Below are 27,229 nucleotides of genomic sequence, written 5' to 3' on the forward strand. Positions count from 1 at the left end.
CGGGGGACGCTATCAATTGCGGCTGTGAAAGCACCTTCTGACGGGATATTGATTTGGCGCATGGTTAGCAGCAGCTGGGACAAATGGGGCCTCCCCGCTGCTGCGGGGGCTCCAGCCGCCTGGGCGACACGCTGACGCTGACGAGAAAAGTGTGGCTCGAATGTTTGCAAAAGCCAGGAGAGATGTACTCAGCCAGCCTCACAAAAGGACGCGGGGCTCGGCTGCCGCCAAGATGGCCAGAATAAGGCATTCGCATGGACTTCAGAAGAGCAAACTCCTCCGATAAGCTCAAATTTGAGCTCCTGCTTAATTGGTGTAAAAGGAAGGAAGAAAAGTCCAGTGACTACATGTTTAGAAGTCTTTTGGCCTTGAAACATGCTGCAGCCTTTTTAGGAGTAGTCCCCTCGCCCACCCCCGCCCCTTGGTTTTATGTTTTAAAAGATTTATGATGATGCATTGACTGGTTGTGGTTTTCAAGGCTAGATAGTAACTGTGTGTGTGTGTGTGTGGGGGGGGCATAGGCTATTGCTAAAATTCTAATCGTATTTATAATCAAATTAAATGATGTAAGTCTCCCTGCCAATATTCTGACATAAACACATTTTTCTTTGATGAGAATATTGTTTCTAAAAGTCGCAGTTATCAAATAAAGCTCCGGGGTCACAAATAGTAAATGACAAATAAATCCTTGACCGCGTTTGACTTCGAAAAGTTCATGCATTGAAATATCCTCTCTGAGCGGCTGGTTCCAGCATATAGTGAGACAGATAAATCCTGCAATAAATGAGTAGGAAAAGTGGTCAGAAGTCCCAGGTCACAGCTGCATCCTTAGGAATTGCTTGGAATTCGCAATTCCTGGCAGAAGTGGTTGGTTTCTGATAGACTGAATCATATATAGAATAGGAGTATGTGATAAATTGTTACTCTGATCATTACAATTCGAATTTCCAGGCAAATGAGATCTGCTTCTGTACAGGGCGCAGAGGATGTTTTTACTGTGTTATATAGTGAGGTGGGGACCAATTTGCAGAAGTGCTCTTTGAACTTGGGTGGAGGAGGGGAAGTGTTAAATGAAATCTTTCTTATGTAGAGAGTAATTCTGCCCATAGTGAAAGCAGAATAGCTTCTCATAGGATCTTAACTGACTTGACTGGCACACTACTTTTTCAAGGACTCAGCACTCTTTCCTTTCAATGCTTTGGTTAAAATTCTCCAGTGCTTCCTAAACTCCATTGAGGAGAATAATTTTCATTTCTTCATTTGCATTTAGCCCAGGCACTGGGGACGCCACATAACTACTGTATGTGTGTGACAGTCCACCTGGTTCCATGGTGGTTCTGGCAGCACATAAACACTTTTGGAGTCTCTTGCTAAGATTTGCTTTGCATGCTAATTACTTTTATTTTTTTTTATTTTTTATTTTTTTAAAGATTTTATTGGGGAAGGGGAACAGGACTTTATTGGGGAACAGTGTGTACTTCCAGGCCTTTTTTCCCAAGTCAAGTTGTTGTCCTTTCAATCTTAGTTGTGGAGGGCACCGTTCAGCTTCAAGTTGTTGTCCTTCCAGTCTTAGTTGTGGAGGGCGCAGCTCAGCTCCAGGTCCAGTTGCCGTTTTCTAGTTGCAGGGGGCAGAGCCCACCATCCCTTGCGGGAGTCGAACCGGCAACCTTGTGACTGAGAGGACGTGCTCCAACCAACTGAGCCATCTGGGAGCTCAGCGGCAGCTCAGCTCAAGGTGCCGTGTTCAAGAATCGAACTGGCAACCTTGTGGTTGAGAGCCCACTGGCCCATGTGGGAATCGAACCGGCAGCCTTCGGAGTTAGGAGCATGGAGCTCTAACCACCTGAGCCACCCGGCCGGCCCGCTAATTACTTTTAAATTGTGTCCCTAAGTTTCCATTCCTCTCCATAAATCAGGTCCCACTCTTGGCTTATAGGAGTCTGTTTATATCTCAGGAGGAGAAATATAAGCATATGTCAACTTCTGATGGGTCTGTCAGTCTGAACGAGTGAAGGATTATGGGCCAAATCAAGGTGCCTTCGGGGTCTTTTTCACTAGCATTGATGTCTCAAATGCATGTGGGTTGAAAGCATTCATGGAGACATTATTCTTTTATTCTTCTGGATCTTAAAAATCCTTTCGCTTCTGAGAATCACGGGGACTAGAATGGACCATTTAGAAGTCCCCAAGGACAATTTTGAAAATACTGTCAGAAGTAATTAATATCCCTCATTCTCCTTGTGTGCCGAATCACACAAAAAAGTAACATTTCCCTTATCTGGAGGGTACAGGGACCCTCCAGAGGTGCAGCTGCCAGATAATGGAAAGTTAACCCTTTATGCACCAAAAGGTAACCTAGGCAGTGCCTTATTGTCTTTCCCTGAATGGCCCACACGTTCGGTCCAGTTGAAGATTCATTTGTTTCCATGTCTCAGATTTACTCTTTGAATATAATTTGTGTGGCAGAAATCACCTTGGGCTATACAGGAAATAAATTGCACTGTCCTCAGAGAAGGTTAGTTGGTCATTGGCCCATTGGTCTGTTATGCACTGGGAGGGCAGTGATGGACAAGACATTTGTGATCTCTGCCCTCTAGCGCATTAGTCTTGTGGATCCTATAGTACCGTGTTTCCCCGAAAATAAGACCTAGCTGGACCATCAGCTCTAATGCGTCTAGGAGCAAAAATTAATACAAGACCTGGTATTATATTATATTATATTATATTGTATATATTATATATTACATTATATTATATCTGGTCTTATATTATATTGTATTATAATATACAATATATTAATATAATTTTAATATAAGACCGGGTCTTATATTAATTTTTGCTCCAAAAGGCGCATTAGAGCTGATGGTCCAGCTATCTCCTTTTCGGGGAAACACGTTAACACTATCAATGGGAAATGAGTTCATCATCACTGGTGAATTAGTTCAGTGTTGTCACTCTGGATTTTGGATGTTGGAGCTCTTGGATCTATAGTCTCTCCTCAGTTCAGGTGACTTTTTAAGATCATTCAGCATCTCTGATTAAGCCAGGGGACATTTTTGCTCCTTTCCAACCATTCTTTACATGGCAACCAAAGTAATCTTTATGAACATACATCTACTCTTGAATCCCTTGATGATGTCCCACTGCATTTCAAACGAAAGCCAGACAGACCTTCACTGTACTCTCAAGGCTCCACTATGGCCCCTACCCGCCTGCCTCCTGCACCCCCTCCCAGGCTGCTCTTCCCTTCGCCACCTCACTGCAGCCACAATTTATCTCCTTCCAATTCTTTGACCACATCAAGTTCCTTGCTACCTCAGAATCTTTGTACATGCTGTTCCTTCTTGTCAGAAATATTTACTTGTTACCCGGAGGACTTCTTTTCCTCCTTCAGGTCTTGGCTCAGATGTCACCTGTTCACAGAAGCTTTCCTTGACTACTTGGTGGGTTAAAGATGGCCATCTTTATAAAATCTGTGTCACTTCCTCCTGCCCCAACCCTCCCCTTGGGAGGTGGAGTTTATTTCTCCTGACCTTGAATGAGGGCTAGCCCTGTGATTGCTGTAACCAACCAAATGCTGTGGAAGTGATGCTGTGCCCATTCTGGGCCCTGCCTGGGAGCTTCTACCATACTTGTTCTTGCAATCTAGTTGCCATCTAAAGAAGTCTAAGCTAGCCACATGGAAAGACCATGTAGAGAGAGGGAAGGAGAGGTCCCAGACTTCCAGCTGTCCCTACAAGGGCCCCAGACATGTGAGTGAAACCATATTGGATTTTCTAGCTCTAATTGTCATCTAGCAGCATGAGAGGCCCCGAACAAGACCAGAAGAACTGCCTGGTCAACCCACAGAATCATGAGAGATACAAAACGATTGCTGCTGTTCCAAGCCACTACATTTAGGGGGATGGTGTATTCCAGAGCAATAGTTGGCTGACATGCCTGCCTTTTATGAGTAAGTCTCACTCCTATTGTTCTTTGTACTGGACTCTTTCTTCTCTTTTCAGCACTTTTCACTTTTCCAATGATGTTTCGGTGTTTATAATCTGTTTAGGATTGTTTCCCCAGTTAGACTGGTGCAGTCGCTGGATTTTTTATTGATCACTGCATCCCTGCTATGTATCACATATGAATACCTGATACATAGGAAGTACTCAGCAAATGTTTGTTGAATGAGTGAGTTACAAAGGTTCCAGTATTCACTTGTTTGGGAGATTGCCCCCACCCAGGGTAACAGAGACAAGAATCTGCAAATCTTTTCTGGTGGCAGTTCAAAAACCATTTTTGAAAATAAAAATTTTATACTTGTTATCAATCATGCTTGTGAAATCACAATTCCACTTTGCCTCTACTACATGCCACTAAACAGATTTTCATGATTCCCTATTGGCCGGAGCATAAAAAGACTAACCTTTCATGTGACAGTTCAGGCCCACCTCAGTCTACATTTCCAACCTTTGCTATTGTCCCTTTCTTGACCCCCAAACGCCCATCACACCAGGTCCCTTGTCATTACCTGGGGCACCAGGATATTTCCACTTTCCTGGAGTCTCCCTTCTCTAAGCCTATGAAGGTTGGACAATTAAGTTTATGAACTCAACCTAGAAAAGGTACGACACACCTCATTGCTGAATATCACTATGGTCACCTTTGAAGTACTCCCCCTGGGAAGCTATGCACTGATGCCAGCACCTAGTCCACCCTTCAAAGTAATTTTGGAACTCTTTTTCTGGAATGGCCATCAGAGCTATCATCGTATTACCCTTGATGTCCTGAATGTCATCGAAATGTCTTCCTTTCAATATTTCCTTTGTCTTCAGGTAAAGAAAGAAGTCATTGGGGGCCAGATCAGGTGAGTAGGGAGGATGTTCCAATACAGTTATTTGTTTACTGGCTAAAAGCTCCCTCACAGACAGTGCCCTGTGAGCTGGTGCATTGTCGTGATGCAAGAGCCGTGAATTGTTGGCGAAAAGTTCAGGTCAGCTAACTTTTTCACGCAGCCTTTTAAGTACTTCCAAATAGTAAACTTGGTTAACTGTTTGTCCAGTTGGTACAAATTCATAATGAATAATCCCTCTGATATCAGAAGGAACAAGTGCGCAATCTACTTAATTGTCAGACCATGTATTCATTTCCCAGGAGATGCTTTTCCTTCCGGAAGCCTTTGCCAATGGCCTATGGTTTTAGTGGGCGTTCCTTCTTCTTATCTATGAAGAAACCATTGAACCACCTCCTCAGTTGGAAGCCAGAGTCCTTCTTGAGACCCGGGAAGGCAGTTCTGAGATAATGGAGCACTGTGCTGGGAGTCCGGGGACGTGGCTTCTGGTCCCAGCTCTTCCAGCATCCAACATGGGGCCTCGTGCACAGTTACTTCCCTTGCTGGTGCTCTTCCTTCCTGGTTGTATAATGAGGAGCTTGGGTAAGGGGACTGCTAACGTCCCTTTCAACGCTCAGGTTTTCCACACTCAAATTTGCTTTACAGCGATAGTAAGAACAACCTGCTGATATATGTGCATTTGGGTCCAATTTGGCTGACTCTAGCATCAGCAGTTTTCCATGAACACAAATTTCAATTTCATTAGTACAGCCAAGTTAATTCTGCTGGGTTGGCAGTGTGCTCTGAGAGACGGAGTGACCACCACAGTGGCCAGGAGGCAGGCAGCCTTGCGCTGTCATGCTGCCCGGCCACTAGCTGGAGGGTGGACCAAGGAGGGAAGCCGAGGGACGCTTCGACTTTGTCCGCTTCATTTCTAAACTGGGGTTAATAATAATATGTGTCCCTTCAGGGTTGTTTGGAGGGGCTAATGTGTGTCATATGGCATGCGTTGATAGGTCATTATCAAATAGCTATGGAAACAAAATTATTAACGTATCTATTTATCAAAATAATAAAGCCTCTTTTATTAACATTGGGTGCTCTGCCCACTCCAAGGTTCCTGTGCTTTTCCCCAGTTTTCTTCCCTTCATTTCCTGTTGGATGGATGAGATAGGGGAAGAACTGCTATTATATGAGAACCTCCAATATTTAGGGCACTGGCCATACATTGTATTTTTTTTTTTAACTCATTACAACAATCCTCTAAAAGAGGAGTTTTATTAGTCAGGATTCTTTTAGTTGTCAGTGATGGAAATCTGATTCAGGCTAATTTAAGTGGAAAAAAATGGGAGGATGGAACATTTATTTGAGCCATATAACTTAAAAGTCCATGGGTAGTCTGGCTTCAGGCATGGCAGGATCAAGGGGCTCAAAACAGCCTTTCACATTTTTTGTCTCTCTAGTTCTTCTCTCTGCTTTTCTCCATGTTGGTGTCATTTTTCTGGTGCATCATAAAAAGATAACCCCAGGGCCAAGGTAATCTCAAGCCTTACAGCTTGTTCCCAAATAAAAGAGAAATAGACCTTCTCTTTCTATCCCAGTGGTCACAACAAATCTTTTATAAGGAAACAGGATTGGATCTGCTTTAGTCCCATGCCACCCTCAGACCAGTCCCTTTGTTCAGAGATACAGAGTGGATGGCTCTGATTGACCAACCTAGGTTATGTCCGTTATCGTCAAATCTATACTCAGGTTTTCCTATAGCTTTTTTGGGCCCATGAAAAGCTTGATTAGCCCTGGCCAGGCTGTAGGTTCCAAGGCAGGGTATGTGAAATGTGCAAAGGGATCCAGAGGTCACTGAGTCTAACCCAGCCATGGCTGGAGAAGAAAAGTGTCTTGTTTTAGGTCACATGTGATTCAGTGCCACTCCAAGTCCTTTTCTTTACCTGTGCCACCTCTGTTGGAAGGATTACATGAGCTTCTTCTGTCAGAGCAACTGAAGGAGCCTGTTAGAGAGAGGGGCAAAAACTATGGGTCACCTTCAGGTTACGTCAGACCACTCCTGAGCTGCGACTTCATCCTGTCTTTTCTGCCATCTCCTCTCCCTGCCTCTCTGGGCCACTCTGGGGACAGTTGAGATGTTGGCTTCTCAGAGCCCCACTTCAGATGGGGCTGAGAACGGGGCCCCCGGGATTTAGCTGGTCCACTGCCTCTTCCTGTACCTCTTTTTTTTGTAGTGGAAGTGGTTCCTGAGACAGAGTTTGCCCCACATCATAAAACCAAACAGAGATGATGTCAAAAGGAAAAGAAGTGTGACTGTCACCAAAGAGACCCCTTGCTGGAAGCTGGTAGAGAGAAGAGCATGTGGACAGTGTGTTATGGGGCCAGCTCACATCTAGTGTGGGCGGAAAGGAGGGGCTGCTGTGCCCAGTGGTGTGACTTTCAATGTCCCAAATGCTTCTCCAGAATTGTCCCCTTAACAGATTCCTTGACGATGCTAGTGCCAACGTGTGAAGATGTATCAAGGGCACTAGCTGGCTTCCTGAAGGTCAAAACAAATAGTCATAATCTCCTAGCTGGAAGATGGGTGCTCATGGGAAACAATGCTTTGGTCTCTTTTCTTTGTCTGATTCTTCCCTCTTTGTAACCTGAGGAGCTCGTTTGCTGGATTCCTCTTACGGAGACCTGGTTATCATTTGTCCTGTGTTTCTTGCACACTCCTGTGGCAGGTTCCTAGAGAACTGACCTCAGTGTATGATACATATTCAGGGCAGCAAGTAACCTCCACAGGTGACCATGCCTCCCTCTGCTTGGAACCATCCATGGCTCCCTGTCATCTACAGGAGAAGCAGGATGAAGTCACCTTAGCTTCTTCTATGACCACAAGCATCTGGCTGACCCTTCCAGCATTTTCTCTCTCTCCCCCTAGTCAGACACTTCTATTTATGGATCGCTGCCCATCCCACGCCTTCTCACGCATCTGCGTTACTTTTCATGCGGTTCTCTCTTTCTGGAATCACCTGCTTCTACTCACCTGCCTCCATTCACCTTCATGTAAGTAATGTCTATTTATCCACCTTCAAGATTCAATTCAGGTGTCACCTCCACTATATAGCCTTCCTAATTTCCCCTCAGTACTAGGAGCCCTTCATTTGTGCTCCTGCCATCTCACCCTCTCTGTCATATACCTTTTTACTTGTCGTTTTATATGTCTGCAGGGAGATGGTATAACAAAGGGAAAAGACATGAGCCTTGCACGCTGGTCTGGGTTTAAAACCTGGCTCTGCCACTTATTAGCTAGATGTCTTTGCAAAAGTGATCTGACCTTTGGGAGCCTCTTCCGTCTTTACTTGTAAATGGGCACAATGAACTATTCTGGAGTGTTTTGCAGAGGATGCAGGGAACCGACCTTGATATGCTTCGTACGTGCTTGGCACATGGTCGTTCTCAGTGACGGGGAAGGGTAGTGCTTGTGGTTATTGTGATTATTCCTGAATCATGACATCTTGGAGGTGAAAGGGACTGGAGAGGCCATTTTCATGTCTACAAAGCCTGATGTCTGTTCCCTTATCAAATAGTCATCCTGCTTCGCCTTGAACTCTGCCAGGGACGGGGAGCTCACTTCCTTTCTGATTTTAATGCTGATGCTGCAGAGGCTGGCTAGTACTTAGGCTAAGTTACTAGAGGTCTACTCGGGGGACTACTTTAAATTGGCAGTCATATGTATGTGTATATGTATGTATGCATGTATGCATGTATGTTTGTATGTCTACATATATTTAGTAATGTTTGAGCACCTGTGACTTCCTAAAAATATCTAACTCAAAAAGTTGGGTTAGCAAATCACTATGGAAATTCACCTTCACAGCAAAGTTGTGAGTGGCTTTGCATTTTGTTAGTCCTTTTGTTTCTCTGTGGGTTTGCATCTGTTTTTTGCTTGCCTCTGAGAGGAGCTCCAGTAGAAATCGTAGCTTGTCATGTCGCTGCAACTATGCAGCATCTCCTGTCTGTCACAGATCAAGAGAGAACACAACCTGAGTGATATAATAACATGGTATATCTACAAGTACTGATACTTGGTTGGTAGCCAGAAGATAAACTTTTCTGAATGTGGTTTATAGAACCCTGGATTAGGAGCAAGGAATCCTAAGATACTTTGTAGGACTTTGGCCTCAGTTCTCCTCTGTGAAGTGGGAGCATTGGTCACTCAGAGATGGGATAAGAAGGCAGAGGTGGCCTGTGTCCCTGAGAACTAACTACTTCCCTTCTACTCACTCCCCTTCCCCGTTCAACCAGAGCAGCTCTGTCTTTACTTTTGAAATCTGAGGTATGCATTTGAGTTCTTTATAAATGCTATTTGAAATAAAATATTCTGTTGCTTAAAAAATTCGAAAACTTCTGAACTAGATTATCTTGAAGTTCCCTCTGGCTCCCCAAACTATTATGGCTCTAAAATAAAGCAAAGTTATAGCCTTATCAGCTTTCTAATACATGTTTAGTTTGTAAACATTTTCTACAATGAAACAAAATCATGTTTCAGAAACTTTTTAAAGAATATTTTTTTGTCCTCTCTTTCCGATGAGCTTAATTGCAGTGAAAGGCTGTTCCTTTCTCTTCCTAAATTTGCTTATCTCTGAATTAATCAAAATCCCACTAACACTAGGAAAAAGTCATAGGAATAGTGAGGGGCGGGAAGGTGAATGTCATCCTTTGTCATTCCCTTCTCTCCTTTCATCCCTTGGAGATGAAAGTCCTTGGAGAAAGCATGATGTAGTTAAAATATGTCTTCAGCAACAAGCATCTCTCTTTTTCAGCAGTTCCTTTCCCCAAGTCTTTCCAGGTGACCTCACAGAATCATAAAGGTGGAGCAGACATTAAAAATCTTTTTGCCTAAGTTCTTCGCTTTTAAAGATGTGGGAAATGGGGCCCCATGCGGGAGACAATTTGTATTGCATAAGGTAATGAGCAGCAACTCAAACTCTGGTCTTTTCCAGTTTAGTTCTCTTTCTAGTGGGTGTAAATAACCTCCTACTACTTCAGTGTTCTTAGTGTCAATTGGGATGATAACAATAATATGTGCCTCAGAGTCGTTGCTAGTATTATGTGAGTGGAGAGCCCTTAGAATACTGCTTGTACCATAGAAAATTTCTGACACGTTTGCTGTTATCATCATGACTATACTTCCATATTCTGACAGCAGGCTGCACAGGGTGCACAATCTGATGGAAACCCCACTTGGTTCTGTTGTGCATCCCCAAAACAAACTGTTAAAATAATCTCTTCTTTTAACATCCCATCCCCCCAGGTGACTGTTCCCGGCTGGGTGAAATTGGGTGGCAGTTGGTTTCATTCAGATAAATGAATTTCATGTTAATATGTTGGCTGTTTAATGCTATGTTTGCCGGGTAGTAATAATACTTTAACTCATTGAAAATGCATGTGCTTCTAGAAAACCTTTAAAGACTGACTTTAATGATTGTGTGGCAGCTATGTGCACGTCCTTTTCAATCAAACAGACCTGCCATCTCACCGTCAGGCAGGTACCTGCTCCATTGGAATATACAGGGCTAGCCATGCCATCCTCATTGCGCTCATCTCTAATTTCTGGCAAGTAAACGGCAATACCAATGGGTGAGCATTTAGGATTTAGATACTATTGTTTTATTCCTTTATCAAGGTCACATGGGTGGAACTTGAGCAATGAGGAAAAACTAGTTCTCGCTTTTAGGTTTATTTTACTTTTGATAAATAGGGCACTATCTGATAGAAAAAGAAAGCTGGGAGTGTGACTGAAAGACTCATCACCTGCCAGTGCGGAAAAATGCGGTTCTAGGGCAGGCTGCACTATGAATCTCAGAAGCCGGGAGTCCCAGGTTTGAAATGGCTCCCGGGAGTGATGGTAGCTTCGCTTAGAAAGGGGTTTGACCACCAGTTCTGTGATGTCAGGGCTGCCATCAGCTTGAACACTATCTTTTCCTTTTCTGTCATTGGTCCCTCGGTTACTGCCCCCCTCCCAACTCCATACCTGGTCCCACTCTGCCAGAGCATTCTACGTTATTGACGTTGAGAATGACCCCGGGGGACACTGACAGGGAGCCGCAGCTTTGTGGAGCTGAAAATTCCCAGTGTCAGCAGCCCCCCACCCATCGCCGGGCAGGGACCCCCCGAGGAGTGTGTAGCATTAACCAGCAGACACGCCTCCATCCTCATTGCTTGTGTGTTTGTTTGTCTGTGTATTTATTGGGGGGGGGGTGACGGAGACCCTTTAGCAAGAACATACCAGGACTTCGTAAGTGTGATGTGAACTTATCAGTCGCTTTCATATTTCAAAATGGAAGCGCCTCTCGGGCGGGCGGCGGCGGCGGCGTGTTAAGTGCGCGCTGCACATGAAAGCTCCAGGCACCAGCTCCGCGGAACCTCGGCCGCTGCCGTTTGCCCCACTGGCCCCCAGGGAGGACACAGACGCCACCCGTCTTTCTCCCCGATTTCCACGCGTGGTGCCGTGTTACTCGTTTTGAGCGAGTTTCAGGAGCCGTCGACACACCCGGGGTGGGGGTCTCGGCGCGTGGGTCCGGGGTCCGAGGCTGGAGCCCGAGCGCGCGCCCTGCAGACGGCGGTGCCCGGCGCGCCCCTCCCTCCGCGCGCGCCGTGTGCCCGACCAGACGCCAGCCCCGGCGCGCTGACAGACGACTTTTCTCAGTTGTCAGTTTTCTCGCTTGTCAGCAGAGCTGCTGCTGGTAAGTGAAAGAAAACAGAGAGGGGGCTCGCAGGCAGCCAGGCAGGGGAGCGAGAGCTCGGGGAGGGGGAGCCGGGGCGCCCCGTGCAGGGGCCGTGGGGCGGAGCCCGCGTGCGTGGCCTCCGGCTCAGACCCTGCATCACCCCGGCTTCCCCCGGCTCATCCCCCTCTCCGCTCTCCTCTGCTCACTTTCTCCCTTCTCACTTCCTCTCCTTCCCACTCGGCCCTTTCTTTCTTCCCCAAATTCTTCAGCTGCCACACGGGTCATTTCTGTGGCTTTTCTTCTTCTTCTTCTTTTAATTATATGTGTATTCGAATAGATCCCAGGTGCTTTCTTCTTGAGCAGGAACATTAGCCGGACATTAGCCGGGACCATGGCTGGTTACCGTAGCTGCCTCCCAGGGGCACCTGGGCCCCGGGCCGCCCGCAATCCGAGCCCACTTTAAGTCCGGATTTGGGGGGGCGCAGACGTGGGGAGCGCACGGAGAAAGTGACCGGCAAACGCACGCTGAGATCGGCTGGGGCTCGGGCTGGATCCCAGGAGGCGGGAGGGGACAGCCCAAACTCTCTCAGCCTCACTCCCGGTGATAACCTGCAGCTATGGAGTCGCCCACCAAGGAGATTGAAGAATTTGAGAGCAACTCTCTGAAATACCTGCAGCCCGAACAGATCGAGAAAATCTGGCTTCGGCTCCGAGGGCTGTAAGTACATGTATTTACTTCTTTTGCCCCATTTCCCTCTTGCATCAATATTTTACTACACAGCCATCCTCATGAAGGCTCTCCGGTTGTACATGGCTCTTTAAATACCGTCCAGAAGTTCCACAGCTGCTTTTCTGTTCATTACAGCCACTGCTACCTTCCTTTCAACAGAGAGACTTGTCTTTGTGACTTAGAATGCCTTGCTGTTTCCAAGTCACGCTTTCCTTGGGGGACGGGGTGTCATGCCTTTAGATTTCAGTTGTAATAGCTCAATACCCACAGAGATGTTTCTGGCCCTTTTTGCCCAGGGAGAAAAGTTTGGGGACTCAGGTCACAGACTTGTAATCAAAGGAAGAATTTTCTCTATAAAGTGCTTGCAAACAGCTTGGCAGGTGGTCCAAGAATTTACCAGTAATTCAAATTCAACATGCATTCTGGCTGTTAAATTCTCCTCTCCCTCTTCCTAGCCTAGTTCAATTCCTGATATTTTCTTAGGATTCTTTCTAGCAGGGAAATGGTTAGTAGATAGAAGGGCTGTTTTGGAGAAAGTGGGGGTCAGAGCAATATTGGATTTCCTTACAATCTTTGAACAATGTAATAGGGTGTTTGCTTTCAAGACAGTGACCTGAATTCTAGTTGAACTGATGGACAGAGTTCTCTAATTCATTCACTTCATTGGGTTCTGTCTGGTTTTAGGTACTGAGGAGAGGGGACCTGAAAATATGGGGTGTTTCCTGTGACTCAATTTCATAAACAATCAACTTCTGGTCACCCAATCTGGAAGCTGTAGTGATGGCTATACGTCTCCAGTTTGCTTCTCAGTTGACCAGGCAAGTCCCAAAGACATCTTCCATAATGACCAGAAACTTATTTCATCAGAAATTTGGCATCAAATATCTAGTGCTGTTTAAAAGAAAAAGTTTTCCCCAAGTATAGTCTCTAGACATTCTGTTCCTAGCAAGGCACTGATGGGAAAATCAGCTTCCTGACAGTTTGTTTTGCTGCAGTTAACTGTCTTTGGAAGCACACACGCATGAACAAAACCCAAACTAAAACAAATAAAAAAGGCACTGATCTAAGTCAGCTCCACGTTAGGGGAGGCCACATCCCAACCAGGATATTGAGGTTTGTAAAGGGAAGCAAAGGTAGTATGTGTTTCTTTAAGGGGTCTCTATTTAAAGTGCACTGTATAAAAGCTCTCCTGTCACTTAACCTAAATGCTCTTCACTGCCATGAATCTAAATGGGAAACCATGCCAAATAATAGGATGTTTGAATTGTCTGGCTGCTTCAAGCAGAGGCAGTCACTTATTTGGAAATCTCGTCTTTCTGGCTGGCAGGCTCTTCTGACAGTGGAGGCTCATGCAACACACTGCCTCTTTCAGAGTGGTGTTTACAGTAAGCTCCTGTCATACGTAATAAACATGGCATCTGATCATATTTTGGTGCACACGAAAGTTTGTTGCATCCATAAAGCCTGGGTCCAAGGTATACAATATCAAAGTGTTGTCAAGCTGGTCTCCTTGCCATCCAGGCTAGAGGGACTCATGTGCACACACTCAGGAACTTCTTCTCTCGGGCTGCTGTACAGTTCACACCTACTCCACACTCCACAGAGCCGCTCAGACTGGGAAGGAGTGTTTGGGCGAATCAGCAAGGCTGAGCTGGGATCTCGTACAGTAAAGCATTTAGGGGTTACGGCACACAGTCTTGTAGCTTCCTTTCTTTTGTCTCTGTTAGGCTCCTCTGTCCAAGGTGTTGGGGTATGATGTATCCACATTTTCGTTTTTTAGTCTCTCATATCTATCCAGCACCCAGTGTCTTTGGAAGGCAGCTATGCTCACCACTATACCACCAACACAACATAAAAGGTGTGGGTTGATTCTTCTCCAGATGTGTGGCTTTGAATCCCTCTTTTTACCCTTCCTGCTGAAATGCCCTGCCCAACAGCAATCGTAGGAGATCTGCTGCTTCACTTTCTAATTTGAAAATGACATGTTACTATTGTTATTAAGATACATTTCTTTTTTTTTACTACTACTGTTATGGCTCTTACTACCACTTTTTTTTTTTTTTTTTTTTTTTTTTTTTACGTAACAGTAGTGCTATAATAAGTTGCTAAAGACTCCGGAAACCAAAGCACATGCTTGTTTATACGACTTGGAATAACACTTTTGCAGTTGACAAAATATAGAAACCCTTAGGGGATGGAAAGGTGTGTGTCTATTTGTCTACACAACAGACTCTCAGTAAGAGAAAGGAAGCTGCTCTTTCAACATTTTGTCTTGCTCACTGCTGTACCTCCAGTGCTTAGAACAGGGTTTGGTACATAGTAGGTACTCGAATAGTAGGTGATGAAGGGAGCATAAAGACCCAAGTGTCAGCTTTTTAATATTCACAATGAAGATAAATATACATTTGGGTCAGCTGACAGGCCATGTGACCTAGCAACACAATATTCTATGAACTAGAGGGGAGGCAGGTTTCACTGACATCATTACCCAGGCCGAGCACAGAAATCTAAACTGAAGTGGGACTGGGCAAGATGTGGCAAAGCCACGGCCCAGACTGAACCCCACTCTTGTGTTTGCCCAGGCCCTCTCTTTCCCTCCCCTGACCTCTCTTCTCTGCACTGGCCAGGAGTAGTCTTCACCAGCGGCAAGAGGATTGCTGAGGCTGCCATCTTTGAAGAATGTACAGTGTAGGAGAGTACAGGGGGTGAGCCCCACTGTACTGACAACTCTGCCTATTCCCCACCCAGTCCCTCCTTTTTACTTCTCGCCATCTGAATACTACAGTGTTCCCCCCAAAATAAGACCTAGCCGGACCATCAGCTCTAATGCGTCTTTTGGAGCAAAAATTAATATAAGACCCGGTCTTATATAATATTATGTAAGACCCAACCTTATATTATATTAAAATAAGACCGGGTCTTATATTGATTCTTGCTTCAAAAGACGCATTAGAGCTGATGGTCTGGCTAGGTCTTATTTTCGGGGAAACATGGTACATATTTATTATGTTTAATGTTGTTCTCCTCCAACTAGAATGTAAGCTCCCTGAAGACAGGTTTTTTTTTTTTTTTTTTTGGTCTGTTTTGGTCATTGGTGTAACCCCAGTGTCTAGGAGACTACCTGGTATGCAGTAAATTATCAGTAGGGATTTGCAACCTAGGGCTGTTTCACATGTTTCTCTAGGAAAGAATTAGGGAAAACTCTTAACTTCATCTTGTAGCATCATTGGCATATTAACTGTGCATCGAACGTTGCAATTGTGAATTTTAAACACTGTCTACGCCAGCTGAGACTACCTGCAAGCTTAGGTGTTGACCATAATGACGTCTCCCATTTCCCTTAAGCGGGGGGCTGCACACCAGCACACAGAGAGGCTGCTGAGACTCCAGGGCTGTGGTGTCGTCCGCCTCCCTTTGCAGCCCTGCCAGTCTCTCCTATACACGCTCACATGACTCTGACGGGAAGGGAACAAACACTGCACACCTGAGCTTTCTTGGTGACACCTGTCGGGGATGCTGTCCTCTTACATTTCTGGGTGGAGCCTCATTTTTGTTTTTCCATAAACCTCAGTTGTCCCCCACAGACTGTTGCCATACCCACTTCCTGTGAAGGTGTGGGTAGATTTTTGAAGAGGTCCTCCCCATGGCTGTTAGGGAATCTTCCAATCAAGGAAAAGGAAAAAGATGACCGTGGCTGTACTTCGTTCCTCTGATGATGTGGGGAGCCTCATGGCTGCCTGGGTTTGAATCATGACTTGTACCTTGGGTCCTGACCAAGAGTTTTTCTATTGCCAGCCTGCTCTGTGATGACAAAGAGGTATTTCTATGCTTTAAAAAAATTGAAACAAGAGAACAGGTTTCACTTATTCTTTGGCATTTATCATCCCAATTGTAATTAAGCTATCATGTATTCATTTGCCCAATGAGGAGGTAGTTAGTGTAATACATTTTATGCTTATGTGGCACTCTCTATAAAGATAATGATGCTTTTTCCCCAATTATCGAAAGTAATATTATAAATATAAAGGGAGGTAAAATGGTTATTAGGGTAACAGATAGAGACTATTGTTTTTGTCTATCCAGCAAGCTTCCTCCCACCCTTGCTATGGTAACAGATGCTGCCCCCCCCCCACCCCCCCCCCCCCCCCCCCACCCCCCCCCCCGCTCACTCTCCAGACTGGCTAATCGTACAGTTTCACCTTCCTGGGAACAGTGGTTAATCTCAAGAAGCCACGCAGGCACAGAGTCCTTCATGGAGATTGCTCCGTCGGCTGAGGGAGACGGCTTCTTTCCCTTCCTTTGGGCTTTCCTGGCGGCTGCCACTGGCTCCATTTCCCACTTCATGGAGAAGACCTTTCTATGATGGGACACAGTGAGGTCAGCATCCCAAGAGAACCAGAGGGGAGAAAATGGAAACCGCAGGGTCTGTTCCCAGAGGCCTCAGTTGCTGCCATGGCTTCTGATTCTGTCTGTTGTTCCAGCTCCACGAGCCAGCCGGGCTCTGTTTCTGCTTGGGCTGCTTTGAGTTTGGTTTCTCTGCAAGAGTCTTCACTAAGACCCTGCTGAAGTACAGAGAACTTAAGTGACTCTTCCAAACTACACAGCAGAGATGGAGGTGGGGAGAGCCACAGGCAAAGAAGCCCGGATCTTCGGTTTCCTGTTTCTTAATTAATGAAGCCCTGTATTTTCTTCTACTCATGTGAAATTTTTAACAGTGTCATCAGTATTCAGGGGACGTGACTTTACTCAGTTAATATCTATGGAGTGTCTTTGACATGCCTGGCACTGTGGTGAGCTCTGGGTATGCAAAAGCAGGTAAATACTTACCTGCCCTCCAGCAGTTCCTAGGCTAGCAGGAGGGGCTGATGCGAGTAGCCGGAAGTGATGACTGTAGTTACAGAGGGATGCACGACGGTTACCTCTTCCTGGGAGGACCGAGAAGTGTTGCAGATGCGCAGTGAGCTGTGGATTTGTAGAGGCCGCAGAGTCACAAGGAAGAAACTTGCACAGATTCCTTTCATTCATGTCAGCCTTTGGCAAAGATGCGAAGAAGCCTTTTGCAAAAATGCGAGGAAAACAAGGAGTTATCCATTCAGCCCAGAATAAATCAGCCAGCATTCTGAGCTGTTGTTATGGACAACTGGAAAGCTGCTTCAGCTTAATAGGATAGAGCCTGAGTCCTAGTGCCTTTCTCTTTGATAATTCCCAAAGGAGAGGGTATGGTTGGGTCTATTTGCTGTCATTCAGCTGTCTAGGTAACAGGGTTACTTCCACTACCATTCAATCCCCAAGAGCCTCAGTTACTTTCCCTTAAAGGTAGCTGTGTGGTGTCCTCTTGCACCTCATCCAGTGCAATACTGAGGGATAGGTAGAAGTTCATGTGCAAAGGAATGGAATCACGGGAGACCTTGGCCTTTCAAGGAGGAGTGAGAGAGGATGTTGGCAAGGAAGGCATGGGCCTAGTGGTGATACGTGGAATTTGACAAAATTTGCTTTTTGTTTTCCTCAAAAGTATACATTCTTATCGTTTAAGAAGGCAGGTATTTGAACACATTTTACTATATTACACACAAAAAATGTTATGTTCGAGGCACTCCCCATTCACATCTTTCACACATATATATATATATACATATATATATATGTATATATATATATATTTTTTTTTGATACATGTAATTTTAAGGAGTTTGTATTTTATTCCGTAAGTTATAAGGAATTTTTGAAAGACTTGAAGCTGGAGAATAACAAAATGAAATTTGAATTTTAAGATGGTTATTCTGGAAGAAATGTGGAGGACAGAGATTGGAGATGGTACTTGAGACCTGGAGACCAGGAGAAATTGCCTGAATTGGGGTAGCTCCAATGACAATGAACGAACACAGGCACAGGAGAATTGACAGAACAGAGCAGAGAGAGAGGAGAAGTTGTCTTCCAAGTTTGTTTTGGCTTGGAAGTCTTATTGTGTTTGGTGCCTTTTGCTTTGTCAGGGACCATGGAGAGAAGAGCAGATTTGGAAAAACGCAGATTGATTAACTTGGCTTTAGACATATTGAACTGGAGTGGCCTCTGGAATGTCCAAGAAGCTTGTGGTGACAACATTCTAGAACTACAGAGACCTTTGGCCTGGAGTCGTGGGTCATGGTTCTGAGTTAAAACCTTGTGAACAGATGACCTAGGGAAGAGGAGCTGGACCTGAATCTCACTAAAAAAAGTAATTCCAAAAGAAGAATTTGAACAGTTATTGTTTATTTTCCTCAGCTTACATATTTTTATGTATTAATTGGTCCTTGTACCCTTTCATTTAATTGGAAGTGTCAGATGGTTCAGCATATTTTTATTGGGCTGCTATTGTGTACCAGATACTAGGAGTTTCCAAAGAGGTATAAAATATCAGAAGAAAAGCTCTGCTCTCAGGAAACTTAGTGTCTAGTTAGGGAGAAAAGATCATTCTATTTACACGTGAAAAATTGAAAAGCTCTAATAAAAGTCTGGGCAATAATTCATTGCTAAGTAAGTGATATTGACACTATCTCCTAAGGTTCAGAGAAGGCAGATATTTATATTTGAGACATTGTTTTTGAGTCTGTCTTTTCTAAGTAAAGATCAATTAAGTAAGTCTCCCCAAATATGTTCTTGCGTATATTAAAGCAGACAAAGGGATGAATATCATAAAAGATAAGTAGAATGGAATTTTCTTTACTTGAACGCAGTATATTAATACATAATTACTTGCTGATCATAATTTGGGTGTGCTAACTTACTAGCTAATTATAACTCAATATGTAGGAGCTAAGTGTTTGTTACTTTGACCAAGCTTTACAGCCTCTGTCAGTTTGGAAGAAGCAGCCCCTAAGCAGAGAGATTTCTGCATTTCTAGCTCTGTTTTCTGTCTTTAATTTTCTTTGGCTCATAGAAAACTACTTTCTTTGGTTCCAGTTTCCCCTTATAGAGCAAAGTGCTTAGATGACGTATCTCATGGCTTTTTGAGAAGCAACTAAGAAAAATGTTAAATATGAGGCACATAAAATTGTCTGTAACAGCTTTGAGAAGGACCATCACAATTTCCCATTAGTAATAAAAAATGAAGTCTACAACAAATGAGACAGTATTTCTGGAGAAAGTATACTGAATCCACATAAAGCGTTGGTATTCTTCAGGCGTATTGGAGCGTACTCTTTATTTAAAGCCCTTTTGACAGCTCTTATTAAATAAAAGAAACGAGTCTTCAGGAGTGTAAGAAAACCCAAGATGTCCCTAAGTTATGAAATCATGAAAAACCTTAAAAGAATAATTTACTCAAGAAGACAATTTATGATTATAGGTAATGAGTTTTATGGACATATTTGAGTGCATAGACACACATCTAACCTGCAGGAAACTCGTCTATCACTCATTCACTCAGGAAACATTTCTCTAGCACTTACCATGTGCTAGGCTTCAGGGATACAGTGGGAAACAAGACAGAGGCTCCCTCCCTCAGAGAGTGTTCAGTCTACAGGTAGTGGCAAATATTAAAAATACAATTCCACAAATAATTGTCCACTGTGTTGAATGCTGCAGAGAAGTACAGGGTACTGTGAAAACATATAAGAAGGGGCCCAAACCTGGTCCATGAATCAGAGAAGGCTTCACTGAAGCAGTTAGAGTTAAGCTGAGAGAGGAAGAATAAGCAGGTCTTAGGTAAGTCAAGAGTTCGTTCTAAGGTATTCATGGCTTGGAAAAATACCACGTGCAAAGAGCCAAAGAAACATGGTACCTTCGAGAAGACAAAAGAAGGCTGCACCGTAGACAGTATGGAGACAGGAGGCTCAAGACACAGTGGGAGAAGGGCAAGTCTTGCCTCATTTTTTAGATCAGGGGTCTTGGCAATGGGAAGGTCGGTCTGTAGGGATGGATTTGAGAGCTTTTCAGGAGGTAGACTCAACAAGACTTGGACATGGGGGATGAGGAAGAAAGTGGAATCTAGGAGAACTCCCAGGTTTTGAGCTTGGCTCTCCAGCTGCCATTTACTTAGGTTAAGATCACTGAGGGGGCAGCAAGTTTGCAGGTTTGGTTGTGGGCAGGAGCAGAATGAATGGAGAGTAGAAATCATGAGTTCAGTTTTGGACACATCGAATACGAGGGGTCCATGAGATTTCCCTGGTGAAGGCATGAGCAGTTGAAGCCTGGAGATGAAAGGAAAGGTCTGGATGAGAGAAGTAATATATAGCCTAACAAAGAAGAAAAATTTATCTACACATATACAAAATATATACACATATATGTATGTGAGTTTGTACTTGTGTGAATGTGTTTGAATTATGCAAAATTAATATTCTTATAATTTTTACAAGTAGAGAAAAAATAGCTTAGTTTGACCCCCTAAATAGTCTGACAGAAGGTGCCAGGAGACTGTAAGTTCATGTATATTTCTCTCTCTTTTTTTTTTAATGAGGGCGCAGCTCACAGTAGCCCATGCGGGGATCGAACCAGCAACCGTGGTGTTATCAGCACCACGCTCTAGCCAACTGAGGTAACTGGCCACCATGTATATTTCTCACTGGCATTTACTTGTTCAATATATGGGAAAGGCCAGCTAGCAATCAATGTATATAGCTTTGCTCAGAACCCTTCTTATATTGACGACTTGGCTTTTCCCACCAAACATAGATTTGAAGCAGAAACAGAAACCCGGGGGATTGGTAGGGTCATTTCTGTTATTCCAAGGGCAGAAAGAGACCATGACCCAAGAAGCCAAATGGGATGAGGCTCTCCTCACGGACTTTCTGGGGACCAGGCACCAGCCAGGCAGTAGGCCCGAAGCCTGGGGCCTAGCCCACAGCAGAGGGGCCTGGTGAAGGTTGGATGGGTGGAGGCTCCCTAGACCCTTCAGGAGGCTCGTCCAGGGCACACAGCCTCCAGCTGCTGCTCCAGAGGTGCCCTCCAGGGGACACATCGGGCCTCTGTTTCTTAGGGTAGTGCTCAGTCCTGCCATGGCGCTGGCCCTTCACATGTCCTCTGCCTCGTTCGTGGCCCATTTCCTGCTCTTTAAGGCCTTCCCCAAATGATCCTCCCTTCCTGCATTTCCACCCTCTTCTAAGGGCCTATTGCTGTGACCCAGTATTCACTATTCTGCTGAAAACACAGCTCTTCTTTTAGACACTCACCATGAGAGTGCATCGAGTGTGTTGGCTGAAAGTCACCATTGGGCATCCAAAGAACATTGCATTCTGTTGATTCAGAGTCCAAACAACTGAAATGCTTAAATAACCAAGACTTTTTGTACACTCACGCTCTAGAGATGTGCTGAATAAATCTGGCCGTGAAGGATTAATCCTTGAAAGCCACTTCCAGGTGTGTTTTAGGAATAGTTCAAATTCAGACTAACTTCTCTTCCTTTGTTTCTCTACCTCTCTGACTCTTGTCTCAGGATGACTCTGAGGGGTCTTACACTACCTGTCAATGAAACTCCTCCCCCAAAGTATATTACATATAGTATCCTGTCCCAGGGGGTTGTAACTTGGAAACCCTGTCTACTAACTGTGAGCGGCCATAAACACTTCCGTGAATAGGACCCTGTGTAGCTCATGTGTGAAATATACGGATTAATGATGATAAATCAAGCTTCATAAATGTTGTTTAGAACTGCCATTCTGTCTATAAAACCCCTGACTGAAATTGGTCAGTGTTAAAAAAAAAAAAAAAAAAACTGAAAGAATTGTTCCAAGCACCCTTTCTGGTGTCTTGGTATAGTTTTGGTGAACCTAATTGTAACGAAGGAGATTTTTGGTTCAAATCTTCAACTGAATTTAGTTGACAGTGGTGTTCAAAATGGTCCCGAGGAATGCATCTGCTAGTTGGGTTTTTTGATGTTGTTGTTCTGTATTTTGGATATTGGTTTCATTTTTGCCACATTTAAATTGTTGGAATTTACAGAGTCTGTGTTCAGAGAAGAGCCTTATACAGATGACGCTACTGTGAGAGAAGCGTCAGAGGAAATAGGAAGGACTCCTGCTCCCAAGGAGCTGTTGTCTTGACTTCAGTTCACCTGCCATTGTAAATGGCCAATAGCCGCTTTCTGCCAGGAGTGGGTTTTTGTTTTAATGAAATATATTGGGGTGACATGGGTTAATAATGTCATATAAGTTTCAGGCACACAATTCTATATAACAACACCTGTTCCATGCGTAACAACACCTGTTCACCACCCCAAGTCTAGTCTCCTTCTGTCACCATATATTTGACCCCCTTTACCCTCTTCATCCTCCCCCTACTCCCTTCCCTTCTGGGAACCACCATTCTGTTGTCTGTGTCTATGAGTTTGTTTGTTTATTCTTTTGTTGCTTTTTGGTTTATATACAGATATGGGTGAAATCATATGGTCCTTAATAAGGGTTGGGAGGAAGGGAGTAAAAGAGGAGAGAGGGTACTTCTACAGTAGATAGAAAAGGCTTAGAAAAATCAGACTGGTTGCTGAAGTTCAACTTGGCAGGAGATAGTTTTTGTTCTGGCTAAATATACATGGGGAAAAACAAAATAGAAAATTCACTGAAGCAACTCTCTGGATAATTCCCTTTAAAACACCTACCCGTCCCTGAATTCCAAGGATAAATCTATGAAGAGTGAGATTTTTGTCTTTATCTTTTGCATTTTTTTCCACTTTGGCAGTGTTGTCACAGATATGAAGAAATATTGTTGTTTTCAGCCTTTCTCATTGATGTTTATCTAACTAGGAGCCAGCTCCCAGGAAGGTCACAAAAATCTCTTCCCTTCCCACCCACACATTTTTGCTGTACTTATAACACAGCAAGTGGTTGTAAATATGGGACTAGAGGGATAAATCATTTATGCAAAAAAAGTACTACTTGGATTTCTACAAGCGTGACATTTACTTTCTATTTTCTTTCTCTTAAAACCTTTCCACATTTTCTCACTGCTGCCACTGTGTAGCTCACTGCCCAGTTTTAAAGCAATAGATTTTGTAGCTAGAGGGGAATATGGTGCTTGGTCTGCTCATAAAAACCTCTTTCCAGAGGAGCATTTCAGCTTTCTTTGGGGAGGAGTCCCATTCTGGGGCCTGTTAGACAGTAATCCCAGGGCTGGAATTTTTAACTCAGGCCCAGGAGAGAAGCAGGTAGGAACAGGAGAATTGGATTTCTGTGTCTGGCCAGCTTTCCTCAGACAGATGAGGGGAGGGAAGCTGAAGAGACAGGCCTGACAGAAAGGTGTGGATTGGCTGTGTGAGTTGATGCCTTTCCAGGTGGGGTTTCTTGTGGGGTTGTTTACTTTGGATTAAACCTTCCCCTCAAAGGTTCCCCCTCTTTCCACTGCCCAGACAGCACTAGAAAGAAACCCATTTGTTTCCAGGAGTGAATTAAAAATTGATCGTTGTTTTTTACAGCGCTGTTTCAGATTAGCATTCTGTCGTCTTCAGCTTTGCCATCCTCACCCCCAAATCGTACTGTCAAAGGCTTCTTTCATTTGAGTTTGATCTCATCACTTTTGGTTAAAGCATGCTGGCGTTTTGGACTTTGGGAATTGCTGTCGCTAAGTATGATCTTCCTTTTCTAAGTGGCTAAATGAAAGGGTGCGAGTCTGTAGGACAGTTTTCCCCAGTAGAAAACCTAGCAGAAAAACTCTTTAGACAATTTAAACAAAAATAACTCTTTCCTAACTATTGGGTTATTCCTGGTGAAAGTGAGTTTATATCATTTCATTGTTTTTTTGTTTTTTATCTTTTGTCATGCCTTGGATCTTTGGCCAAGCAGGCAAATATAATCGTTGCCCACATGGATTTTTATTCTGTAGCTCATCCGTTAAGAAATACTTGAGCTAGTAAGAGAAGAGAGGCTCTCACTTTGTCTAATATCTTCTTTTTTCTCCCCTAAACAGCCTGCAGGAAGGTGCCAGGAGATGGCAATTTATATGTATTTTTCTCATTGGCATTTGCTTGTTCGAAATACGGGAAAGGCCATCAAGCAATCAATATACATAGCTTTGCAAATCTAGGTTTTAACGTTAGTGTCACGGAAATGAAATCACTGGAGGGAATGAAAGAAATGTACAAGGACTTTTCATTCTCAGTGACGTGAAGAATAGTTCAAAGATAGATTCAGTAGAAGTTTCTAGAGATACCCAGTTCTGTTCAGTCTGCAACCCGTATGCCAATGAAAAACAACACCAGAGGATCTGACGATGGTTCAGATCCTCTCGCATTTCATGGGTATTTGTGGCATTTTATCTCCGTCCACTTTCCCATGCGTGAGTCACATGTGATCTGAACTTCTCTGAACATGTAGTTAAGTCCATGTGTCTTGCTGTGCCCTTTGTTTTCCTGAATCTGTCCTCTAGTCTCCTCTCCCTTGAGGGAACTGAGGGCTCATAAGCCACATTTTCAAAACTGTCTGTTCGTCTGTAGCAGTAGTGGCCTCTGGTAGGAAGGATGGAGATGGGATCTGCTGGGATCTGCAGCAGTCATCATTATGCAGAAACCCGGAGAACGCTAAGGCAGAATGGGAATTCTCTCTGTGCCTGCGTGTGTAGTTGGTACATAGTCAGCTTCCCACACCAGAAAACCTTCTTGGGCCCAACTGGGACGTATCTTGCTGTCAACTTAGAAACTGAACACAAGTTTTGGTTTTTCGAAGCCAGCTTGTTTGAATATTAAGCCTATTTATAAACCTCATTATTGCAGCACCCATATGGCTCTTAGTCAAAGACACTCACTTAAAAAAAGTGAAAGACTGCCAGGCGCTTCATAATTTAACATCCATGTGTAATTGACTCTCACTTATCCAGGCTATCAGGGATGATGCCTCAGTCCTCCGTGTGCCTTTGGAGTATGTGAAACTTACATGTGATGGTGGGTGTGCCCCGTACTTTGAGAACTCCCAGTCATCATAAAGCTAATAAAGCCCCTCAAAAACACCCTTGCTCCCACCTCATTGCTGTCTGTTCTCTGCCCCCAGGCAGGTCCAGGTTTACTGTGGACAGAATAACCCCCTGTGTTTGCTTAGGTTCATCCTCTCTCTCCGTGACGGGGGCCAGGAGAGGTAAAATAGAATTCGGGGTCTTGAAGACTCTGCTGAGTGACCCAGTCATGGAGACCTTCAGGGAACCTTTTTAAATATTGTGGAGGTCAGTGCTCTTTGCTCTTTGAGGAGGCCCCGATCTCAGTATCCACCCAGAATGTGATCAGCTGGATGGACCGAAGGCTTTGAGGGCTGATTTTATTTCCTTTTTTAAATTAAAATTTATTGGGGTGACATTGGTTAGTAAAGTTACATGGGTTTCAGGTGTATAATTCTGTAACACATCATCTGTATATCACATTGTGTGTTCACCACCCAGAGTCAGTTCTTCCTCCATCACCCTATATTTGACCCCGTTTACCCTTACTAGCCCCATCCCTCCTTACCCTCTGGTAACCACTAAACTATTGTCTGTGTGTCTGAGTTTTTGCTTCTTTATTTGTTTGTCTTGGATGGATCTTGAGATGATTACGAGGGCTGATTTTCAAGCTCATCACTTCCCTTGTCTTGTACGTGTGCGTGCACACAGGCACACACACACACCATTTGATACTTCTTGGGAAACCCACAGATGCCTAGAAACATTCCAGACTTAAACAGACTTCGATTTTCAATGAAGACCAGGAGTCTTTTAATTTGCTTACAAGGTAAGTGGATATGGGTCAGTCAATAATTCTTGTTGTACGCGTAGCACACGATATCTCTGCATGGAGTTACAGCTTTTGGGGGGGATGCCTAGGGATTCTGTATGAGCAACTCAGGGGCTTCAGTATTTAGGGAATTGTTGATGAGAAGGATCATTGTTGAAAGGCAATTTTAAATATTTCTAGTGATTACGATGGTGTCCACTTTATAAATACCCAGTTTTACTTTCTTTTTTCCTGCCTTTGGTGCTGGTCCAGCTTGTCAATTCAGTTAGAGGGAAGATACTAAGTTAGAAAATGTCAAATCAGAGGGAAGTGTGTGGTTCTGCTAAGCTAACTGGGACCACTGGCGGGTGAGTGTCTGAGTGTGCAACCTGCAAGGTCCCTGGGGCATTGGTGATGGGGGAGGCTGGGCAGGGTTTCGGCTCCTCCTCTCAGCAGCACTGAAATTAGCACCTGCTTTCTTTGTGAGAATTGGGAGTACTCAATTTTCCACTTTAGAAAGCAATCTTCAACCTTAATTTCTTTACTTTTTTAAAATCAATGAAAGACTTTTGTTTTTCCAAAACAAAATTTGGAGACCTATTGAATTACAGTACCATTATTATTTATTCAGTACTATTGTTATTAATATAGTAGCTGACCTTCTTGAACGTTTACTGGAAACCCAGCCCTGTGCTAAATGTGAAAAAAAAAATAGATTCATTTTTTACATTCAGCTCTCATATCACCTTGCAAAGCGGGCATTATTGTTAACCAAATTTTACAGATGAGGAGACTTGTAGTTGGGAAAATGATGAAAGCTGCTAAAGTTTACACACAGCTTCTTGGACATAATAAGTTGGGGAAGGCATTTGAGCTCAGGAATTATGTTGTAATACTTCTCCTTAAAAACAAACAAACAAACAAACAAACAATGCTGTGTGTGTGTGTGCATGCGCGCTCCTGTGTGTGAAGGGCAAAGACCATTCTGGGGAACAGTTCGGAAAGCACTGTCCTAGGCCTGCATGGATGCGGTTTTCTTAGCCTGCCCTCGTGAGGACAGCCTAGCTTTTGCCTGAGCGTGACGCCGTGCTATCTCCACCTCCCACACCTCTGGCTTTGCCCAATTTCAGAACACAGCAGCTCCTGGTCATTCTCTGCTTCTGACGCCAGCTCCGACTAGCTACACGGATCTTGAGATTTGTGATGTATTGTTTCACGTTTCGAAAAATTATAAATTTAAAGTAAGTTTGAAAAACACCAAAACAGAACATTTAAAAACATTCCCTTCTTCTTTCAGGTTGTGAATCAGGGATAAATTCGGTTGA

The 27,229-nt window shown here is 44.1% G+C and overlaps 1 protein-coding gene across 7 annotated transcripts in view; it reads left to right on the forward strand.

Moving 5' to 3' along the window:
• Nucleotides 1-27,229, forward strand: part of PDE1C (phosphodiesterase 1C) — a 424,317-nt gene that overhangs the window by 149,657 nt on the left and 247,431 nt on the right. The window contains exons 1-2 of one of the 7 annotated variants that reach the window (XM_033088621.1): nt 11,278-11,550; nt 12,148-12,250. The exons of 4 other annotated variants lie outside the window; for them this stretch is intronic. In XM_033088621.1, coding sequence (XP_032944512.1) covers nt 12,150-12,250 — 101 coding nt within the window. In that variant the 5' untranslated portion in view covers nt 11,278-11,550; nt 12,148-12,149. Of the gene's footprint in view, nt 1-11,277; nt 11,551-11,900; nt 12,251-27,229 lie in introns of those variants that run through there. 2 more of the 7 variants (XM_033088624.1, XM_033088622.1) reach the window with 2 other exon arrangements.

Source organism: Rhinolophus ferrumequinum, chromosome 20 (genome assembly GCF_004115265.2).
Source record: "Rhinolophus ferrumequinum isolate MPI-CBG mRhiFer1 chromosome 20, mRhiFer1_v1.p, whole genome shotgun sequence".
Lineage (NCBI taxonomy): Eukaryota > Metazoa > Chordata > Mammalia > Chiroptera > Rhinolophidae > Rhinolophus > Rhinolophus ferrumequinum.